Below are 18,104 nucleotides of genomic sequence, written 5' to 3' on the forward strand. Positions count from 1 at the left end.
TCTCATTCCTTATCCTATTCGGAGTGCATCCACTAATATTCTGTTCTGCACTTTCCTATTTAAAAGATATTTTATGAAAAGGCACTTCAAACTGAAACTTTTTAACTCTTTGAATCTCTACTGAGTCACACACCATCCTGACTTGGAAATCTACAAATTTACTACCTTTCCTGACTGTTACTGGGTCAAAAGCCTGGAACTCCCCTCTAACAAGACTGTGGGTATCCCTACACCCAATGGTCAAGAATGTGGCTCACCAGCTCCTCCTCAAGGGCATTTCGGGATAGGCAATAAATGTTGATCTTGCCAGTGATACTCTCAACCTGTGACAGAATAAAAACAAGTGAGGATGTTGGTGGGTGGAGACCCTGTTGCCTTTTTGCCTCGACCTGAATGAAGGAACTGGCAAGAAGGCCTGAGTACAGCCCACTTGCCCTGTTGCTGACTGGGACAAATCCATTATGAGTGGTTTTAACCCAGTTACTAATGGGGACTTGTCATACAGAGAGCACAATAAGAAAACCCTATCATGGTTTCTCACTCGGGTGGATTTTGTGCTGGGTCATTATAACATTGCAGAATTGCACACTGGCTAAAATTCTGACAAGCATAGATTAGTGCAGTGTGTTTGCTGCCCTGAACAGCATTCAGTAACCTCCTCAGGAATGACGTCATATGGCCATTGTCTGTGCCTTTTCTGGTGACTCTAACCATAGTGAAGAACCTGTAATTGTTGAGCTATTAGCTTGCCAATCTTGCCATACGTTTGTTTAGTTTTTTCTCTCTAACTGCGTTATCTCACAGGAGTTTGCACTGAAGTAGGGGCAGCCAGTTGCCATTATAAACTTTGTTAATTCTTTATTCCTGTAATCCATCTGAAAAAGCAGTAAAAACTTTGAAATCATTGAATGGAATAGCACAGAACAAGACCACACCATACTTCTGCCAGCTGTCAATATTCCTCCCACGAGGTTCTGTTTTGAAAGGCTATTTTTCTAAAATAAAAACGCAAAGCACAAACGTTTTTTTTAATTGAAAAATTGTTAATATCTTTTCTTGTTCCCCAGTCACGCAGAAACAAACGTCTACTTTCGGTGCATCCTACTGACTTTGATATGGACTCAGAATATTCTGCCCAATCTCGCCGTCAATCTTTCCAGCTTCCTTCCCCACATTATGACGGGAGTGGTTTACAGGTAATCCCCTCAGCGATGTTACAGCTTTTTATTGTCCCATTTCAAAGCTGCTCTGACAACCGAAATACAACGTGTTTGCTGACCTGTGTAGCTGAGGGAGTTGTGGGCTGCTGCAGTCACATGGATGAGCTCTGCAATAGGCCTTGGTATACTTTGACTAGATTCGTAGCATCCTCCCACACAAAGGAAAGCCAATTCGGCTGACCTTGTTTCTGCCAGCTCTGTGAAAGTGCTATCCAATTTGTTCCACTTCTCTATCGTTTTTCCCCCTGCATTTCTTTTTCCCCTCCTCAAATATGTATGCAATTACCTTTTGAAAGCTGCCATTAAATTTGCTTCCACCATTTCCCAGCATCCATCGGGTTCTTTTGCCAGTCATCTTAAATCGACATCCTCTGGTTATAAGCCCTCCTTTTACCATGTAGAGAGAAGAAAATGAGCTGGTTCTTGCTCCTGATTCCTTTTCCATTTGTCCCACCTGACAAATTTTCAAATATTGGATAAAATTAGCCGCGACTGTGATTTCAGTCAGCTTCCTGATATCTGGCTGCTGACTTGAAAGGTCATTCTGCAAAGTTCCAGCATGAATGAAACCTGTTAGTACCTTCAGAGGAAGAACAGAGAGCGCATAAAAGCTCCCAAATTAATCTCTAGCCTCACCATCATATGTCGAATGTATTTATGCATTCAACCCTGAACATATAGCTGTTTCCCTTGGAGTTTCCATGTGTCTTATATTTTTGTGTTGGTGCAGAAGCATATTGACAGTCTCTGAAGAGTTAATTGAAGACTGCATTAGAGCAGTGTGTTAGTAGAATTACTGAGGAAAATTCACTTCCTTTTAAAATGCATGAAAACATCACACCAGAACATTACAGTAATAGACATTCCAAACTACATATTGATTTTCAAAACACTTTTAAAAACTCCACACTTGACTGCACGTACAAGTTTCAAGCCAATGCTTAGAGAGACCACATTTCTGATGTATTTTTCCTCTCTTTGGAGAGTTTTTTTGTTTATCAGTTTAATGCGCAAAATCACTGAACACTGGGATGTTTTCCCATTTCAGGCATTCTGTTGTCATTTCTGAGGCATCACAGCTAATTAGAAGTGGTGCCAAGTTCCTTCTACTCTAAGTCAACAAAGTGTCTTGAAATATATAAATGCCATCCTAGCTCAACCAAATGTGAAATTATTCCCTTTCTTCCAGCAGAAAACCTGGAACATTTTGCAAATTTGATGCCAGTCTCTTGTGGTTGCATTTCCAAACAAAGTGCTTCCCTTCAATTTTCTCCAGTCCTTTCACACTGGAAGCATTTCCTCATTTTGGTATGATTCCATTTAGATTGACTGCCTTCCAATACCTTGTTCACCTGACCTCTTTTCATCTGCTGACCTGGGCAGTAGCTACCTGTCTCTTTTCTTCAAGAAGGATTGTGCAGCTGTTACATAAGCCTTGGGCTGCATTGACACGCAGACATTTTTCAGTGTGGATTGATGAAGATAGATCAATAACATGGAACTTGGCCTCATTGCTTTCCATTCTGCAGCTCACTGTTGCAGTGGAAAGTTATAGGCACCTTAAGCAAGACCAGGTAAATCACCAGTGTCTTGAGGTACAGACATCCTTTGTTGTAGTGTGGTATTGAATCCAGATGGCAATAAGCCTGTAATTTTTAAATAATTACATGACATCAAGACATGACATTCTGCTGTAAATGTATTCTTCTTTCCTTCAGTCACTCTCTCTGCATTATGGTGTCAGTAGTCAGTCGGTTATGTATCTGTCATGTACAGTAACATCAGTAAGCACAGAACCAAAATTTTACACATTAGCTCTATGAAATTGTAACTTTTGAATAGATAATGTTGTAAATGAACTTCAAAATGGCTGACTTAATGGAATCTGGGTCTCTGGGGGATTCATCCAGTAACAATACCACAATACCACTGCCCACCAGCAGAGGTGATAAAGAGCCCTTAATTGGCCTCGAGGTGGAAGAAGCATCTTCCGTCTACCTCGTTGCTGTCAAAATGGCATGGCAATGGGAAAATGGCAAACCCAGTCTCTGCCTTCATATGCCATAATAAAGACTCTGTTCCACCAGGCCTGACACTAAAATGGTCAAATCCAGCCCAACATCAGTGAGCTTTTACCTGATCTAGTGAAATGTCCTTCAATCTGAAATATTAATCTCTGTTTTTAAACCTCCACGAGTGCTGCCGGACCAGCTGAATACTTCCACTGTTTTTCTGTTTTTATTTCAGATCTCCAGTATTGTGCCTTTTCGAATTACTTGTCTTTGTTCTTATTGACAGTCCTGTCTTAACATTGGCTTCAACAGAGATCATTAAAATCCTTCATTACTTTTTTCAGTCATTTTCAGAGTTCCCTTTCGCTGGCAACAGTACAGCAGAAGAGAGTTCCAGGCGAGGGTCTTGTGTTGGAGATACTGAGCTGACCTCAGTATTCCGGAATATCCTGCAGGAGAAAGGACAGAGGTTAATGCCAGACTCTGAGTTTAGCACTGAAGTCCGACTGGAGATCAACAAAAGAAGGAAAAGCTTGGACAAGTCTTCCAAATCTGGTATTTTTCACTTTCTTTCACTTCTTCATACATTGAATGAACTCTGTTTGCATAAAAATATATTGTAACGTTTGAATATCAAAAATGTTCTGAAGTACTAAGCTAGTTATTTCACCTCTGATCTACATCTTGTCTCACTGAGAATGACTGACAGAATGAAAGTCTCCTATATATTCACTGTTCATATGTAGGAGAAACACTCCTCTCCAGGATACCTGACGTGCTGGATGACCAAATCTTCTGGATTTGACAGGACTGTCCTGTATTTGAGGACCTTGTCCCATGTCTCCAATTGGTTACTGCTGGAGTACTCTTTGTTCCGGGGTGTTGATCTTTGAGTTTAGCTCTTAAGCAGATCCAGATGGGTATACTGTGCTTTCCTCACCCTTCTCACTCTTGAAGCTTGGTCGGAAAACCCATGCCTGCCACCCTTTTTTGTATGTTGTGAAATCCTTTAATTTATTTCCCAAGAGTTGATCATCCCACCAATCCCTCCCCATCAGAAAATTCCGTATGTGCTTGAGCTGGTATCATTGCTGTCGTTGTGGGAAGCAACATCTACCATTGAAGACCGACACTCCTGGTATTCTTAGAGCTCCCAGCTAGTCAGATTGGTTAACAGCTCTTGAGGTAGAAACTCTACACTGAGTCTGTTAAGGTTACCTCGGTGTATTAGTAGTCGATCGACTCAGGGGATCAAGTGAGCAAGCAGCATACACCCCACCTACCTTGTAAAACCCACCCCAATCCCTCCTCCTTTGACTCATTCTCAATTTTTGTTTGACTTTGTCCTTGCAGAATGCCTTGAAGTGCTTTATAACATTAAAGGCGCTGTAGAAAAAAACACTTATTGTTGTGATTTCATGTCCTGTTCTTTAGACCACAAAAATAACCAAAGTTTCACTGAATTATTTCAGAACCCTCAACAATGGAAAAAGGCTGCAGGCATATTTTGAGTATTCTGCAACCACTATCCTTCTGTTTTTAAAGCCCCAGCAAAATAATTGAGCAGTACACTTGGTTACAGTTTCTAATCAAAAAGCTGGAACATGCAACCTAATTCCACAATGGGCACACCATCCCCATGAAGACTAGAGTGTTCGTGGAGTAGACTCACCACTCCTTTATCACTTGATCAGCACAATCCCCATTCTTCGGACCTACATTGTGAACATATTTTTAAAATATATCGGGAATTGGCACATGTCCAATTATATAGTATGTTAGGTTCTTTTTCTTGAGGTTCTTACATACTTGATGCAACTGCAGTACACCAACATCTGTGAACAGCCAAAATTTATAAAGCAAATACAAGCTTTGGAGGAATCATTAACCCTCTTCGCAATGCTTGCGGAACCGTGTCAAGTGACGTCTCTGAACAAAGGGGTGGCATGGTGGTACAGTGGGCGGCACAGTGGCTGGCACTGCTGCCTCACAGCACCAGAGACCCGGGTTCAATTCCCGTCTCAGGCGACTGACGGTGTGGAGTTTGCACATTCTCCCAGTGTCTGCATGTGTTTCCTCCGGGTGCTCTGGTTTCCTCCCACAGTCCAAAAATGTGCAGGTTAGGTGAATTGGCCATGCTAAATTGCCCATAGTGTTAGGTGAAGGGGTTAATGTAGGGGAATGGGTCTGGGTGGATTGCACTTTGGCGGGTCGGTGTGGACTTGTTGGGCCAAAGGGCCTGTTTCCACACTGTAAGTAATCTAATCTAAAAAAAAGGGGCCAGTTCTTCCTTTGTACAAGATTTTACATCACAGTCAGTAATGCCCACAAAACAACCCGCAGCCACTTCCCTATAGTCACATGACACTCGACACAATGTAGTGATTTGATTATTTCCAGAATCAATGTGATATAGATCATTCCTGAATGGCAAGATCTGGTGTAAATCTTTTTTTTAACTGCAGGGTGTGGTCAGAATTATAATTGCAATGTACTTATTGACTTTGAATAGCAGGAGATGACAATGTAAATTTTTTGAAAAGCAGGAGATGGCAATGTAATTTCTTTTTACCTTCTACCTGCAAGACAGAGAAACACACCACCCTATCCCCAGGACATCCAATTCCTTAAAGGTCAGCAAAGCAAATCAACCGCTCAACATCTCATTTGAACCTGAGGACAGCCAGAATTAGGAAAAAAAAATGATGAACATAAATACCTGGTTTGAGAGGGGTATAAATATTTGATGAAAGTAGCCAAAAGGAGAACTGGGGCAAAAAAAACCTCTGCTGCCACCACTTCTGTGTGTCTACATAATGTAGTTTATTCGCATTTATCCTCCTTGACCTTTCCAATTCGTTCCCACTTTGACCGTTCTTTGACAATGGGAAGGAGAAATCTGCTGTGATACATCGCCATCTATATATCACGAAAAGGCCCATTAAGAAATCCATAAAATTTAATGACATTTAATATAGAAAGGTAACTTCAAATCCATTGTACTCTATTGAATGAAATGAATCAAATGAGTCTAGTAGAGTATGATAGTAACTGGAAAGAATTCCCCTTTTTTTCCTTCTGCTTTCTCCACTCTTGCAACTCATGCTTGGAATGGCAACAGTTTGACGTCCCACCCAAATATAAACTGTCCTCAGATGAATATTTCTTTTTATTAACAAAAGGCTGTGGGAATGCTGTTGCACCATGGCCCAGGTTTAAATCAACTTACTAGTCCTCAACAGGTATTGAACATGGAGCTTCGACATTTTCAGTGCACTTGCCTGTTCAGTGCCTTTGGCACTCAGGAGTGTGCCACATGAAACTCTTTCTCTTTTTTTCAAAGTTAAAATTCACACAACACCAGGTAATAGTCCAGCAGGTTTATTTGGAAACATTAGCTTTCAAAGTGCTGCTCCTTCATCACGTGGTTCCTTCATCAACCTGATGACGGAGTAGCGGTCCGAAAGCTAGTGCTTCCAAATAAACCTGTTGGACTATAACCTGATGTTGTGTGATTTTTAACTTTGAGAAAAAGAGGAACCTCGATTATCCAAAGGACACAGGTGGGGAGTATTTTGTTCGGTTAATTGAATTCTGGAAAATCAAACGCCAGATAACATAGTTTAACCAAGCATTGGGACCTTGCAATCTTGCCGGATAATCCAATATTCAGATAATTGAATGCCGGATAATCGAGGTCCCTCTGTAAGCCTGTTGGACTATAACCTGCTGTTGTGTGATTTTTAACTTTGTCCATTCCAGCCCAACACTAGCTCCTCCACATCTTTTTTTCAAAAATGATTTGGATATTCACTTCCAAACTTTTATATTTGGATTACATAGATTTTAAGACCCATTTTGATTATAAGTTTCTAATTTGGGAACTTCCATTCCTGGAACTAAATCAAACTTTTATAAGATGCACTGGACCATTTTGCTAACTCATGCACACATTTCACTAAAAAAAATCATGGCTACTCTGAATACATGTTAATATCTCCCTCTATTTTTTTCTTTGCTATTCACTTCCATGTTAATTGAATACAGATGAGGTGGTGCATCGTGAATACAGACTTCCCCGCACACGCTCAGTTCCTGGGATATGTACCTCCCTTGGAGAAGCAGAGGCTCAGCATTCAGTGCCTTACCAGAAGCATGGTGCTCAGTACTACGCTGACATGGATAGCTCTGACAATGACGGGGCTACTGAGCTTCCAGTCTATCAGCGCCACTTTGTACGACGCAGGAGTCGAAGTTCCTCACAGGAACGTTTAGGTTCTGGAGGAAGCCAGGTATATCATCCAAAAAATGCAAACTCTCTAGAATCTACCAGTGTACCCAATATGTATTGGTATTGTTGAAAAACAAACATGTTGTCAAAGCTTCTAATCTTGCAATCATCTAGACAGAAATGCAGGAATATCAAGTTCTAATGGCAACGACAGTTTACATTGTTTGAAAAGAAGGGATAGGTTAATTAACAAGTGGCTGTATCAAAAATCTTGTAAATAGGGTCCAAGCTGTTTGCTGACTGTATAGGTTTGATGCTGAACTAAGTCACATAAAAGCAATTCTGCATGAGAATGGCTACCCTGATTAGATCATTGCTCACTGTATATCACCGAAACTCATAAGTCGATCTTATGCTGTCAGTTTTGGTCCAGAAAAGTGCCCAGTCAACCTCATATTACTCTGTAATTGTCCCAAATGTCATGTGAAGATAGCTCTGACACAGCTCCAATGCAGTAGCAACACAAATAAGGTGCTGCCATTAAACCAAAAAGGCATAATGCCTACCATATAAATGAGTAATGTGGCATATGGATTTCAGTGCCATTTGTAGCTTATTCATTCCAATAACTGATGAACTGTACTAAACAACATGAGAACTGACTATAACCGAGTAGATCATGCTTGCTAAACTCAAAGCAACACTAGATGTGATTCCATAATCGGACATTTACTAAACAATCCCAAAGGTGGCAAGAATTATATCAACAGTCGATTGCAATGTGACTCGTATAAACTCGCTAGACCCTGGCGCTTTGCGAACAAAGAGAACATGTCCACGCTTTGAGTCTTTTCAACAAAGCAAAATCTTGGAGACAACTATTACCTGATGCAGTCCCCTGGCAATCTCTCAGCCAATCAGAATTGAGTCACCTGGTTTGAATGTAAACAAAGGTTTAGAGGTTAATTGTTCCATGACACATGGTCAATGGCAATGCTTGGGCAATCACAGCCCACTTACCAACTAATCAGTGCCATCTTCTCGTGTAACATGAATTGTTGGTCACTTTACAATTTGGCATTCTTGCAATTCTGTCATGAGGAGTATCATACAAAAGTTTCATCAGCATGTCTTTCTCAGCAATGCTCATGGTTTGTAGAATCTAGTGGCAATTATATATCAGACAGACTTCTCATTAAGTTGGTATTTGTATCCTAGCCTTTAAATATAGTAGGTAGCATGGCAAGAGTGTTCTTTGGCTGATGGAATTGGTAGGTGACTGCAACAGTCTTTTCTGCCTCTGTTTATTGCTCTGAATAAAACCCATCTGCAAATGCAGATGCATTGCCAAAGGAAAACATAAGCCTGTGATAAGCACTGAATGTTAATGATAGATTTTTTTTCCTCACTGTGTACAATGAGTTTTCAACCTTCCTCTGTAGGAACAACAGGATTAAGGGTAGGCTACTCAGTCTCTCAAACCTGCTTTGCTTTGATCATGGGTGATCTGCACCCTTATTCTGTTAGCCCTTTTTGCTTCACTGCACTTTTTTCTAACAATGACTTACCTGTTTCAATCTGGAAGACGCAAATTATTCCTGTGACCAATATGATATAGAACAACTAAACAATTTTTTTCCCCCATTGCTGGCTTATAGGGGTTTCCAAAAGGAAAGAATGCCAAAAGCTTACGTTCAGATGATGGCTTTGGAATTGCACATTGTGTTGGTGTTTCAGTGTTGTTACTGGGACAGCCGTGCTGCAAAGAAAATAGAATTAGTTCTCAGCACCAGCAGCCTCTATGTAACGTGCAACATTTTTTGGGCCCTGCTGAGGATGCAAACACCTGCAGGTTGGCCTGAGTATGTCAGCGCTGGCTGGCATGACTGTTTCTCGACCTTCTTCCAGCTGGTCTTTGTGAAAGATGCAATTTTGGACCAACCTGGGTTGCCCATCCCCATGAGGCTGGCGACCAATTTAGCATATTATCTCTTGTTTAGGAAACTGAGGTTTTTCATTTGGATGCAGCGACACAGTTTAACTTCTTGGAGGTCTACAGGCCCTTCCTGCCTACATGTGTTAGGGCACCGCCAAAGTTGCCAGAAAGTGGGATTTCCCCTCCACTGGTATCCTGGCAGAAGTTTTTTTTTTCTATTTTGTCTTTTAATTTTTCAAAATCCTGTTGCTAAGTCTGCTTATTGAAGCACCCTCTTATTTCAGTTCTAAGAGTCAACCTCAACCCTAAATGGAAAACAAACTTTTCTCCAATTAAGGAGGTGCACTGCTTAAAAGCTCAATCAATAGCCTGTGTTCTGAAGGTAGGTTTGGGACCCAGGAATACACCCGGCCCATGTTTCTTGCTCCTTACGTGAAAATTCAGCTCACTGTTTCAACAGGGTGGGGCACTGTGGTGGACCTCAGCTGAACTTCAATTGTCTAACAGAAAGGCCAAGACTAGAAGTAAAGACTGCACTGATTTCACTGATGTAACAGACAGAGATGCAGGTTTAACCTTTTTTTTAATCGAAGATTCAGCAAATTATACCTGTCACAAAGTGTTGCAGATCCCGTTTTTGTTCAGTTCTCTGCTGCTTCAAATGAATTATTTCAGTCTTGTTCATTTTCTGCATCTCACTCTCGCATCTTTTTACCTTTTGATTCTCTACATGCAACATATGCTTTGCCTGTAGCTTTGAAAGGCGATCTTTACTGTCAGAGTAAATATGAGGACTGGTGCACACTTAGTCCATTAATCAATCATAGGTTCCTCACAGTGTGGAAGCAGGCCATTCAGCCCATCAAGTCCACACTGACCCTCCGAAGAACATCTCACCTAGACTCACTCACCTATCTTATCCCTGTAGCCCTGCTTTTCTCATGGTTCTTCCACCTTGCCTGCGCATCCCTGGACACTATGGGCAATTTAGCATGGCCAATTCACCTAACCTATACATCTTTGGACTGTGAGAGGAAACTGGAGCACCCGGAGGAAACCCACACAGACACAGGGAGAATGTGCAAATTCGACACAGACTGTCGCCCGAGGATGGAGTTGAATCCAGGTCCCTTGCACTATGAGGCAACTGTGCTACCCGCTGAGCCACCATGCCACCCCTTTGGGGCTGTGGTAAATGCAATCTGTGATTTACAATTAGCTCAGCAGCAAATATTTGGGGTTGGTGTGCACCATTTTTTCTGACACTGAAGATCCTCTTTAAACCTATTCAATTATAAATTTGTTTCATCCTGCTGGTGGTGGTGGTGGTGATCTGGTGATGGCTTGAAACATTGCTTATCCACAGATTTCCGATTTGTCCAGACGCATGTCTTCCATTGAACGCATGCTAAGCAGACTGGAAGAGAAGATGACTCCTAGCTCTGTAGAGGTAATCAATCACAGATGTAAAATTATGATTAATGGGTGCTTTCAACTGAAGCAAGTTAAAAATAAAAAAAATACACTTTGTACTTTTAAATTATCAATAAGTATGATATATTTTTGATTGTAGACAGCCAAGGAAAGTGATTTTAATATTTCCTATTTGGGTTTGCTGCCTGACAGCTGAGGTTTTGCATAAAACTTCCAAGAGGCTGTAATTATGCTGATTTCTGGATTTGTCTGAACGATAACAATTCATTTATCCACAATTTACCAGAAGGGAAGGTAATCCATACCTGAAGGTACCTAAAGCAGGATTGCTGGAGAACTTTTGGATGAAATTGAACTTGTAAACAAATTAACTTATATTCCAGGATGTTCGGTCTCCCAAACCAACCTACATTGTTTTTCTGTTTATTCTTAATATCTGTGTTGCATGGTTTCATCTGACCTGCCAAAGAAAAGACACTGTACAACCTTCCCTCTTGGTAATCCACATGCGACAGGCTGAACTTGGCACTTTTTCCAGGTGTATAATTTGAACAGGCATGTAATTAGGCAGATGAAGCTTCACCATCTTCACTGAGGTGGAAGGGGATGAACAATTAATAAAGGAAAGATTGGTCGGTCAGAGTATGGCTGGGGTTAGTAAGATAAGAAGGAAAGATGTAAAACCAAAACCTCAAATCTAAACCAACTCACCTTGAACCTTCCATTGACAGTTCTAACAGATGGAGGCAGAAGTTTGATGACAAGTCTGTTACCAAGAAGCACGCTTGTTCATTTAATTGTTTTAAGAGGATACACCGTCACCTTTTCCCCTTGAACAAAGAAAATTACAGCACAGGATCAAGATCCCCCCCCCCCCTCAACCTCCCATCTTTCTAATGAAAATAATCCTAATCTACTCAACCTCTCTTCACAGCTAGCACCCTTCATACCAGGCAACATCCTAGTGAACCTCCTCTGCACTCTCTCCAAAGCATCCACATCCTTTTGGTAATGTGGCAACCAGAACTGTACGCAGTATTCCAAATGTGGCTGAACCAAAGTCCTATACAACTGTAACATGACCTGCCAACTCTCGTACTCAATACCCTGTCCAATGAAGGAAAGCGTGCCTTCTTAATCACTCTATCGACCTGCATTGCCACCTTCAAGGTACAATGGACCCAAACATCCAGATCTCTCTGTACGTCAATTTCCCCCAGGACTTTTCCATTTACCGTACAGTTCGATCTAGAGTTGTACCTTCCAAAAAGGCATCACTTCACATTTTCCCAAATTGAACACCATCTGCCATTTCTCCACCCAACTCTCCTTGGTTACAACTCCATGATCAGAAAATCCAGGGAGTTGAGCGCTGCTACATGTTTCTAGCACTGCTTGTTGGCCAAGCAGAGTGTCTCCCTGACGTAGCAACACTGTAGCAGTACCCCGGAGCTCCAGCGCCTTCCCAAAGCCCTTCAGGATCTGCAAACATTTCCCCTCCCCCCACATTGTCGAAGCACCACTGCATTCATTTACTCCACTTGCCTGTCACGTGATTGGTATTGCTGCAAACTTCATACACATGTCTCTCAGCTTCCACAGACTCCCAGCTATTCTGAGAAGACAGCACATCAACCAAACACTACACATTGCAACACACTTAATTACATTCTTCCCTTTTCTTGCAGGACAGGATTGTATATGACAGCAGGTATAGCAAAGATTAGGTTGAGGACAGGCTTGCTGCATTACCACCTTTCCTCGGAAGCAACAAGTCCTGGGTGTTTTGAATACAGCGAGGTTGATAATGTGAATTGCTGTCATGATCCAGGATTATATTACTGTGTTATGCACCTCTGAAAGCTCCTTTCATCCATGTTTTGCAACTGTTATGAAGAATATACTGCAGATAGTTTGATCGTCAACTCTTTGCTTTCTACCCAGCATTCATTGCCATCACCCCAAGCTTCTCCTTGTGCGTTTAGGCTTTCAGTGTCCCCATAGCCTGTCACCAGCCAGTGGGACATAAGGATGAAAGCCTAGAGAGCGACCTGACACTCATGGCCACAAGCTCAGTAATGACACCGCGTGTAATAGAAGGTGGTGTAGAAGCAGGAGCTGCAAGTTGTGAGTAGCTCAAAGCAAGTGGGTTTCAGCCAGCTTGGTGAGGAGGAAACACACATGCTAACTCCCTAGAGAATACAATTGCACACTAGATCCATTGCCGATGTGGATTCTGAAGAGTATTGTATCAGAGGCATTGTACACAGAGATGCTTGGTATGCACATACTTCAAAGCAACAGTCTTATACCTTCCACAGACTCCCAGCTATTCTGACATTATTAACATTAATTATTAAAACTGGCTGCAAGATGGCAGCTGTCAGTCAGTGCTTCAGAGTAGAAGTCACATGACTATGGCATTGCTACTGAGTGTATTTCTAGCTCAAACATCCCTGTTTTCAACCGACAAAAAATTACATGCTTCACAAACCTTACGTGAGCTCTCGCTTATTGAAAACATTGAAAGTTTACACCCAGACTGCTTCTCCAACAATTAACTCTGACAATGCAGTATTGTCAAAATGAAATTTGGCTTTCTGATTCTCCCACTCAAGCCTGTTGCTGTATTTGTCTTCAGTAGCTTTTTTTGCAATGGATAGAGGAGTTTAGGTGCAGTGTGACATTAGTCTTTGTAATGTATTACTTCCAATGCCATCAGTAGGTGTGTTTCTTTGGAGGATTGCTTTGTATGCAGACACACTGGACTTATCTGATCACTTCATGATTCCTTTGGTGATTCCCATAGCCACTCAGCTTTTGCAACTGTTTGAGGTTAGTGTGGAGATGATGTATGATATTGAATTTTCCAATTCTTAATGAAGCAGCTGGATTTTTCGCTCATGGACTGAGAGCATTATCACTCACCACCGTGTCAGGAATGCTGCGAATGACCAAGTGTCCTTTTCGGCATTCAGCAATTCCAACAACAATTGTTGAAGAACACTGCCAGTCATCGGCATTGAGGTCCTCATTGAGAAGAGAATCCTGCGATAATGAAGAGATCCGCCCACAGCTTGATTGGTGGTCTGTCTGAGATTTCATATGTGACCAGAGGCTCTCTAGCTTTCTTAGCTGAGTCATAGAGATGTACAGCTTGGAAACAGACCCTTCAGTCCAACTCGTCCACGCCAACAGATATCCCAACCCAATGTAGTTCCACCTGCCAGCACCCGGCCCATATCACTCTTAAACCCTTCCTATTCATATACCCATCCAGATGTCTTTTAAATATTGTAATTGTAAAGCCTCCACCACTTTGTATTGCAGCTCATTCCATACACGCGCCACCCTCTGCATGAAAAAGTTGCCCCTTAGGTCCCTTTTAAACTTTTCCCCTCTCACCCTAAACTTATGCCCTCTAGTTCTGGACTCCCCCACCCCAGGAAAACTACCTTATCTATTTACCCTATCCACGCCCTCATGATTTTATAAACCTCTATAAGGTCACCCCTCAGCCTCCGACGCTCCAGGGAAAACAGCCCCAGCCTATTCAGCCTCTCCCTATGGCTCAAATCCTCCAACCCTGGCAACATCTTTGTAAATCCTTTCTGAACCCTTTCAAGTTTCACAACATCTTTCCTAATTTCAAAGCTTTGTATTGTCTGTGTGATCCTTGAATTTGTTTGACTAGTAGAGTTTATTTCTTGCCTTCTTCCGCCTTGATTCAATTCCCTTGATAGTTTGCATAGATACATTTCAGCATCTCTCCTCTCAAACTCCTTTGGGATAATGATTCAATTTCCTCTGGGAAAAGAAAAGATCTTGGGCAGCTAATTCATCTCTGCATGACCAATACACTTTGAGAACATTAGATGTTTTCCTTAGAGCAGATTTGTTGAGGTGGGGACCTAATGGAGGTGTACAAAATTATAAAGAGTATTGATTGGCTGAATAGAAAGAAAAATTTCTCCTGGGTAGAGGGAACAATAACCACGCTGCAGAGGTGTAAGGTAAGGGGCTGGAGGTTTAGAGGAGATTCGAGGACACCCCAGAAAGGGGAGGTATCCGGAATTCATTGAGTGAGAGGGTGGTGGAGGTGGAACCCACATAATATTGAAGGTATATTAAGATGAACAACTTAAAGACCATAGCATGCAAGGCTACAGGCCAAGTGTGAGAAAATAGGTTTAAAATACATGGGTGTTAAATGACTGGCATGGTTATAGTGGGCCAAAAGGCCTCTTTGCGTTCTACAAGGTTCTGATTCTTTGTATATCCTTGAAGCTTTGAGGTCATCCTTTCATCACTACTTCGTGTAACACTTGGAAAGTTGCATCTTGTAATGCTTAGCAGGTTTTCTCACGCCATTGTCTCAAACCTGCCTCATTAATTAAGAACTATGACCCCATAGTGTTCCACTCATCCTGTTCTCCCACTTGTCCTGTTCTTCTGCTTGCCATGGATGGAAATTCTCATCTCTGCCAAGAATTCCTGATACCCACACCATTTACGAATCCCAGTATGTACCCAGTCAAGCAAGTTGCTCTACATATAACACGTGCCTGTAGGAGGACAATATCCACACATGATTTGGAGATGCCGATGTTGGGGTGTACAAAGTTAAAAATCACACAACATCAGGTTATAGTCCAATAGGTTTACTTGGAAAAACTAGCTTTCGGAGCACTGCTCCTTCATCAGGTGGTTGTGGAGTATAATATCATAAGACACAGAATTTATAGCAAATGTTTACAATATGATGGAACTGAAATTATGTACTGAAAAGAAAAACTAGATTGTTTGTTAAACCTCTCATCTTTTAGAATGACCATGTTGGTTTCAGTTCTTTGATATGCAAACCTTTTTAAAAGTTGCATTCTCAAGTGAACTTTAACAATAGGTGCCATGTCATCTCAGATAATGCACTGAAGGTGTGAGGCGCCCTGTGTGAGGCTGTCTGTGCCCCAATGTTCAGACTGATTCTGTTTCTTAAAAAAAGAGGATTTATAGAATCTTACGTGAGTTCATGCAGTTTTTGAGCAAAATAAAATATAATTCTGCAAATACAAATTCACCCCACAAACTTATGTGGGTGTGTGTGCATGTGGGTGGGTGTGTGTGTGCGGGAGGGATATGAGTGTCTGTGAGAGAGTGTGTGTATGTGTATATGTGTGAGTTTTCTAAGAGATGAGAGACTTAACAAACAAGCCAGTTTTTTTTCAATATATAATTTCAATTACATCACATTGTAAACATTTGCTATAAATTCTGTGTCTTACGATGTTATATTTCACAACCACCTGATGAAGGAGCAGCGCTCCAAAAGTTAGTGCTTCCAGATAAACCTGTTGATGTTGTGTGATTTTTAATATCCACACACCAATGTACCTCAGATCACGTTGGTAGCATGGCTCATACGTCCTCAACATGCAGAGCACATGCCTGCATGCATCATTTCACATGGAGTTGCTTCTCTGCAGCCTTTGCTCCATGTCCAACTCATCCGAAAGATCTCCAGGCACTGCCAATGCTACCTCTCATCTCTACTTGTTGGAACCTTTCTATCCTTCACAGTGAGGGTATAGCAACATTCTCTGCCAAATCCAGAAACTCACCTCAAGACACTTTACAGTAAAAAGGATATCAAAATATTACTTGAAATAATATGTGATGTGAAGCTTGTCCTTCAAATAAGAGTGAACATTCAGCTTCTCACTTTTTCCTTGAGTAAAGAATGATTTTTGTTGTTAGCATTCATGTTACTCAAGTCTGTGATCATGGCATGATGCCATCCTTTCAGCCTCTGTAATATCAGGATAGCCTTCAAGCTTGATGCACACACACTGGCGTCACGACTGCTTGAGGCTTAATCTTTGAAGAGCTACTCGTGGGTCATTCGGCAAGTGAATACAGCATGAGCTACATATGAAAAACATCACAAAGTCTCCAGTGCAAAGCAATTTTGTGCCCCATATGTATTTTATTGAGAGATTTCACAAATGAATATTGTGTACACCCCTGCATCAAATTAATTAGCTGCATCCTCCCTATGTCTACTTCCACAATAAAGCTAATGTCTGACTGGGTAAAGGTTAAGTCAGTTATTGCAGATTTCTTTCTTCTCCCAATGCTGAATTATTTTCTTGCAAAATATTCTATCACCCCGAATGTAGAGAGGCATAGAATTGCATTCATTACGATATTTGAATAAAGATGCTATTAAAAGGAACTGAAGAGTAAATACATTTGGAAAGCTTCTCTGAAGGTTTATAAGAAAATTTCACTTGAATAATGTACGCAGTGTATTAACTGGGAAAAAAACAGTTTGTTTGTTACTTTGAAATAGGATATATAATACTGCAAGAAATGTTTTTTGGTCTGAAAAGGTTCATTGAAAAGGTTACAAGCAAGAAGCTGGAAAGGTGGAACTAATTGGATAGCTCTTTCAAAGAGTTTGCATTAGCAGGATGGGCCAAATAATGTCCTCCTATGTAACATGTTTCTAGAGCAGTGCTCAGTAGCTAATTAATAGATGATATTTGATTAATCTAATTGAATTTTTTGATGAAGTAATGGCTTGACAAAAAATGCATTGGAGGTTATCTGTATGTATGTTAAGAAAGTGACGAAGTATTGCATAAAAGACAGGTTAATGAATTTGAAGATCATGGAATCTAAGGGTCTGGGTTGTCCTGAATGAGAAAAAATGGCTTAAAGCCTGAAAAGAGATATCGAATATTGGGTTGAACAATTTCAAATCATAACCCATGTTCCCATTTGTTTTTCCGATGCCAAATGGTTCTGTTGTTTTTGTTTTGTTGTTTATTGCTTCTCTGGACCCTTCATTGTTCCTTTTCTCATTATTTCTTTTCTTCCCACATTCTTTCCTTCCCCCTTTTGCATTACATCATCACCCATTTTGATATTTAATCACTTTTGCCTTCCATACTATCACTGACCCTCCATTTTGTTTTCTTTTACTTTCATTCCTCCTTTTCACTCAGTCCTTGCTTACAAACTGTTGTAACTTTAATGTTTTCCATTGTGATGAAAGAGCACAAAAACTTTAATCTTGTTTCTGTCTCCACAGACGCTGCCTGACCAGCTGAGTGTTTCTGGTATTTTCTGGTATTATTTCAGATCTCCAGCATCTGCAGTACTTTGCCTTTGTTAAACATTGATCAACCTAATTTTGCATTGATCAACAAGTCTGCTAGCAGGACAAATGAGCCTTTTTTTAAAAAGAACAGTTGTGAGGAAGACGCTAG

The 18,104-nt window shown here is 41.1% G+C and overlaps 1 protein-coding gene across 3 annotated transcripts in view; it reads left to right on the top strand.

Moving 5' to 3' along the window:
* The window catches only part of LOC140481980 (melanophilin-like), a 122,111-nt gene that overhangs the window by 62,180 nt on the left and 41,827 nt on the right, over nucleotides 1-18,104 (top strand). For all 3 annotated transcript variants that reach the window (XM_072578763.1, XM_072578765.1, XM_072578764.1), the window contains exons 8-11: nucleotides 1,068-1,196; nucleotides 3,577-3,787; nucleotides 7,280-7,524; nucleotides 10,766-10,849. In XM_072578763.1, coding sequence (XP_072434864.1) covers nucleotides 1,068-1,196; nucleotides 3,577-3,787; nucleotides 7,280-7,524; nucleotides 10,766-10,849 — 669 coding nt within the window. The remainder of the gene's footprint in view (nucleotides 1-1,067; nucleotides 1,197-3,576; nucleotides 3,788-7,279; nucleotides 7,525-10,765; nucleotides 10,850-18,104) is intronic.

This window comes from Chiloscyllium punctatum, chromosome 10 (genome assembly GCF_047496795.1).
Source record: "Chiloscyllium punctatum isolate Juve2018m chromosome 10, sChiPun1.3, whole genome shotgun sequence".
NCBI lineage: Eukaryota > Metazoa > Chordata > Chondrichthyes > Orectolobiformes > Hemiscylliidae > Chiloscyllium > Chiloscyllium punctatum.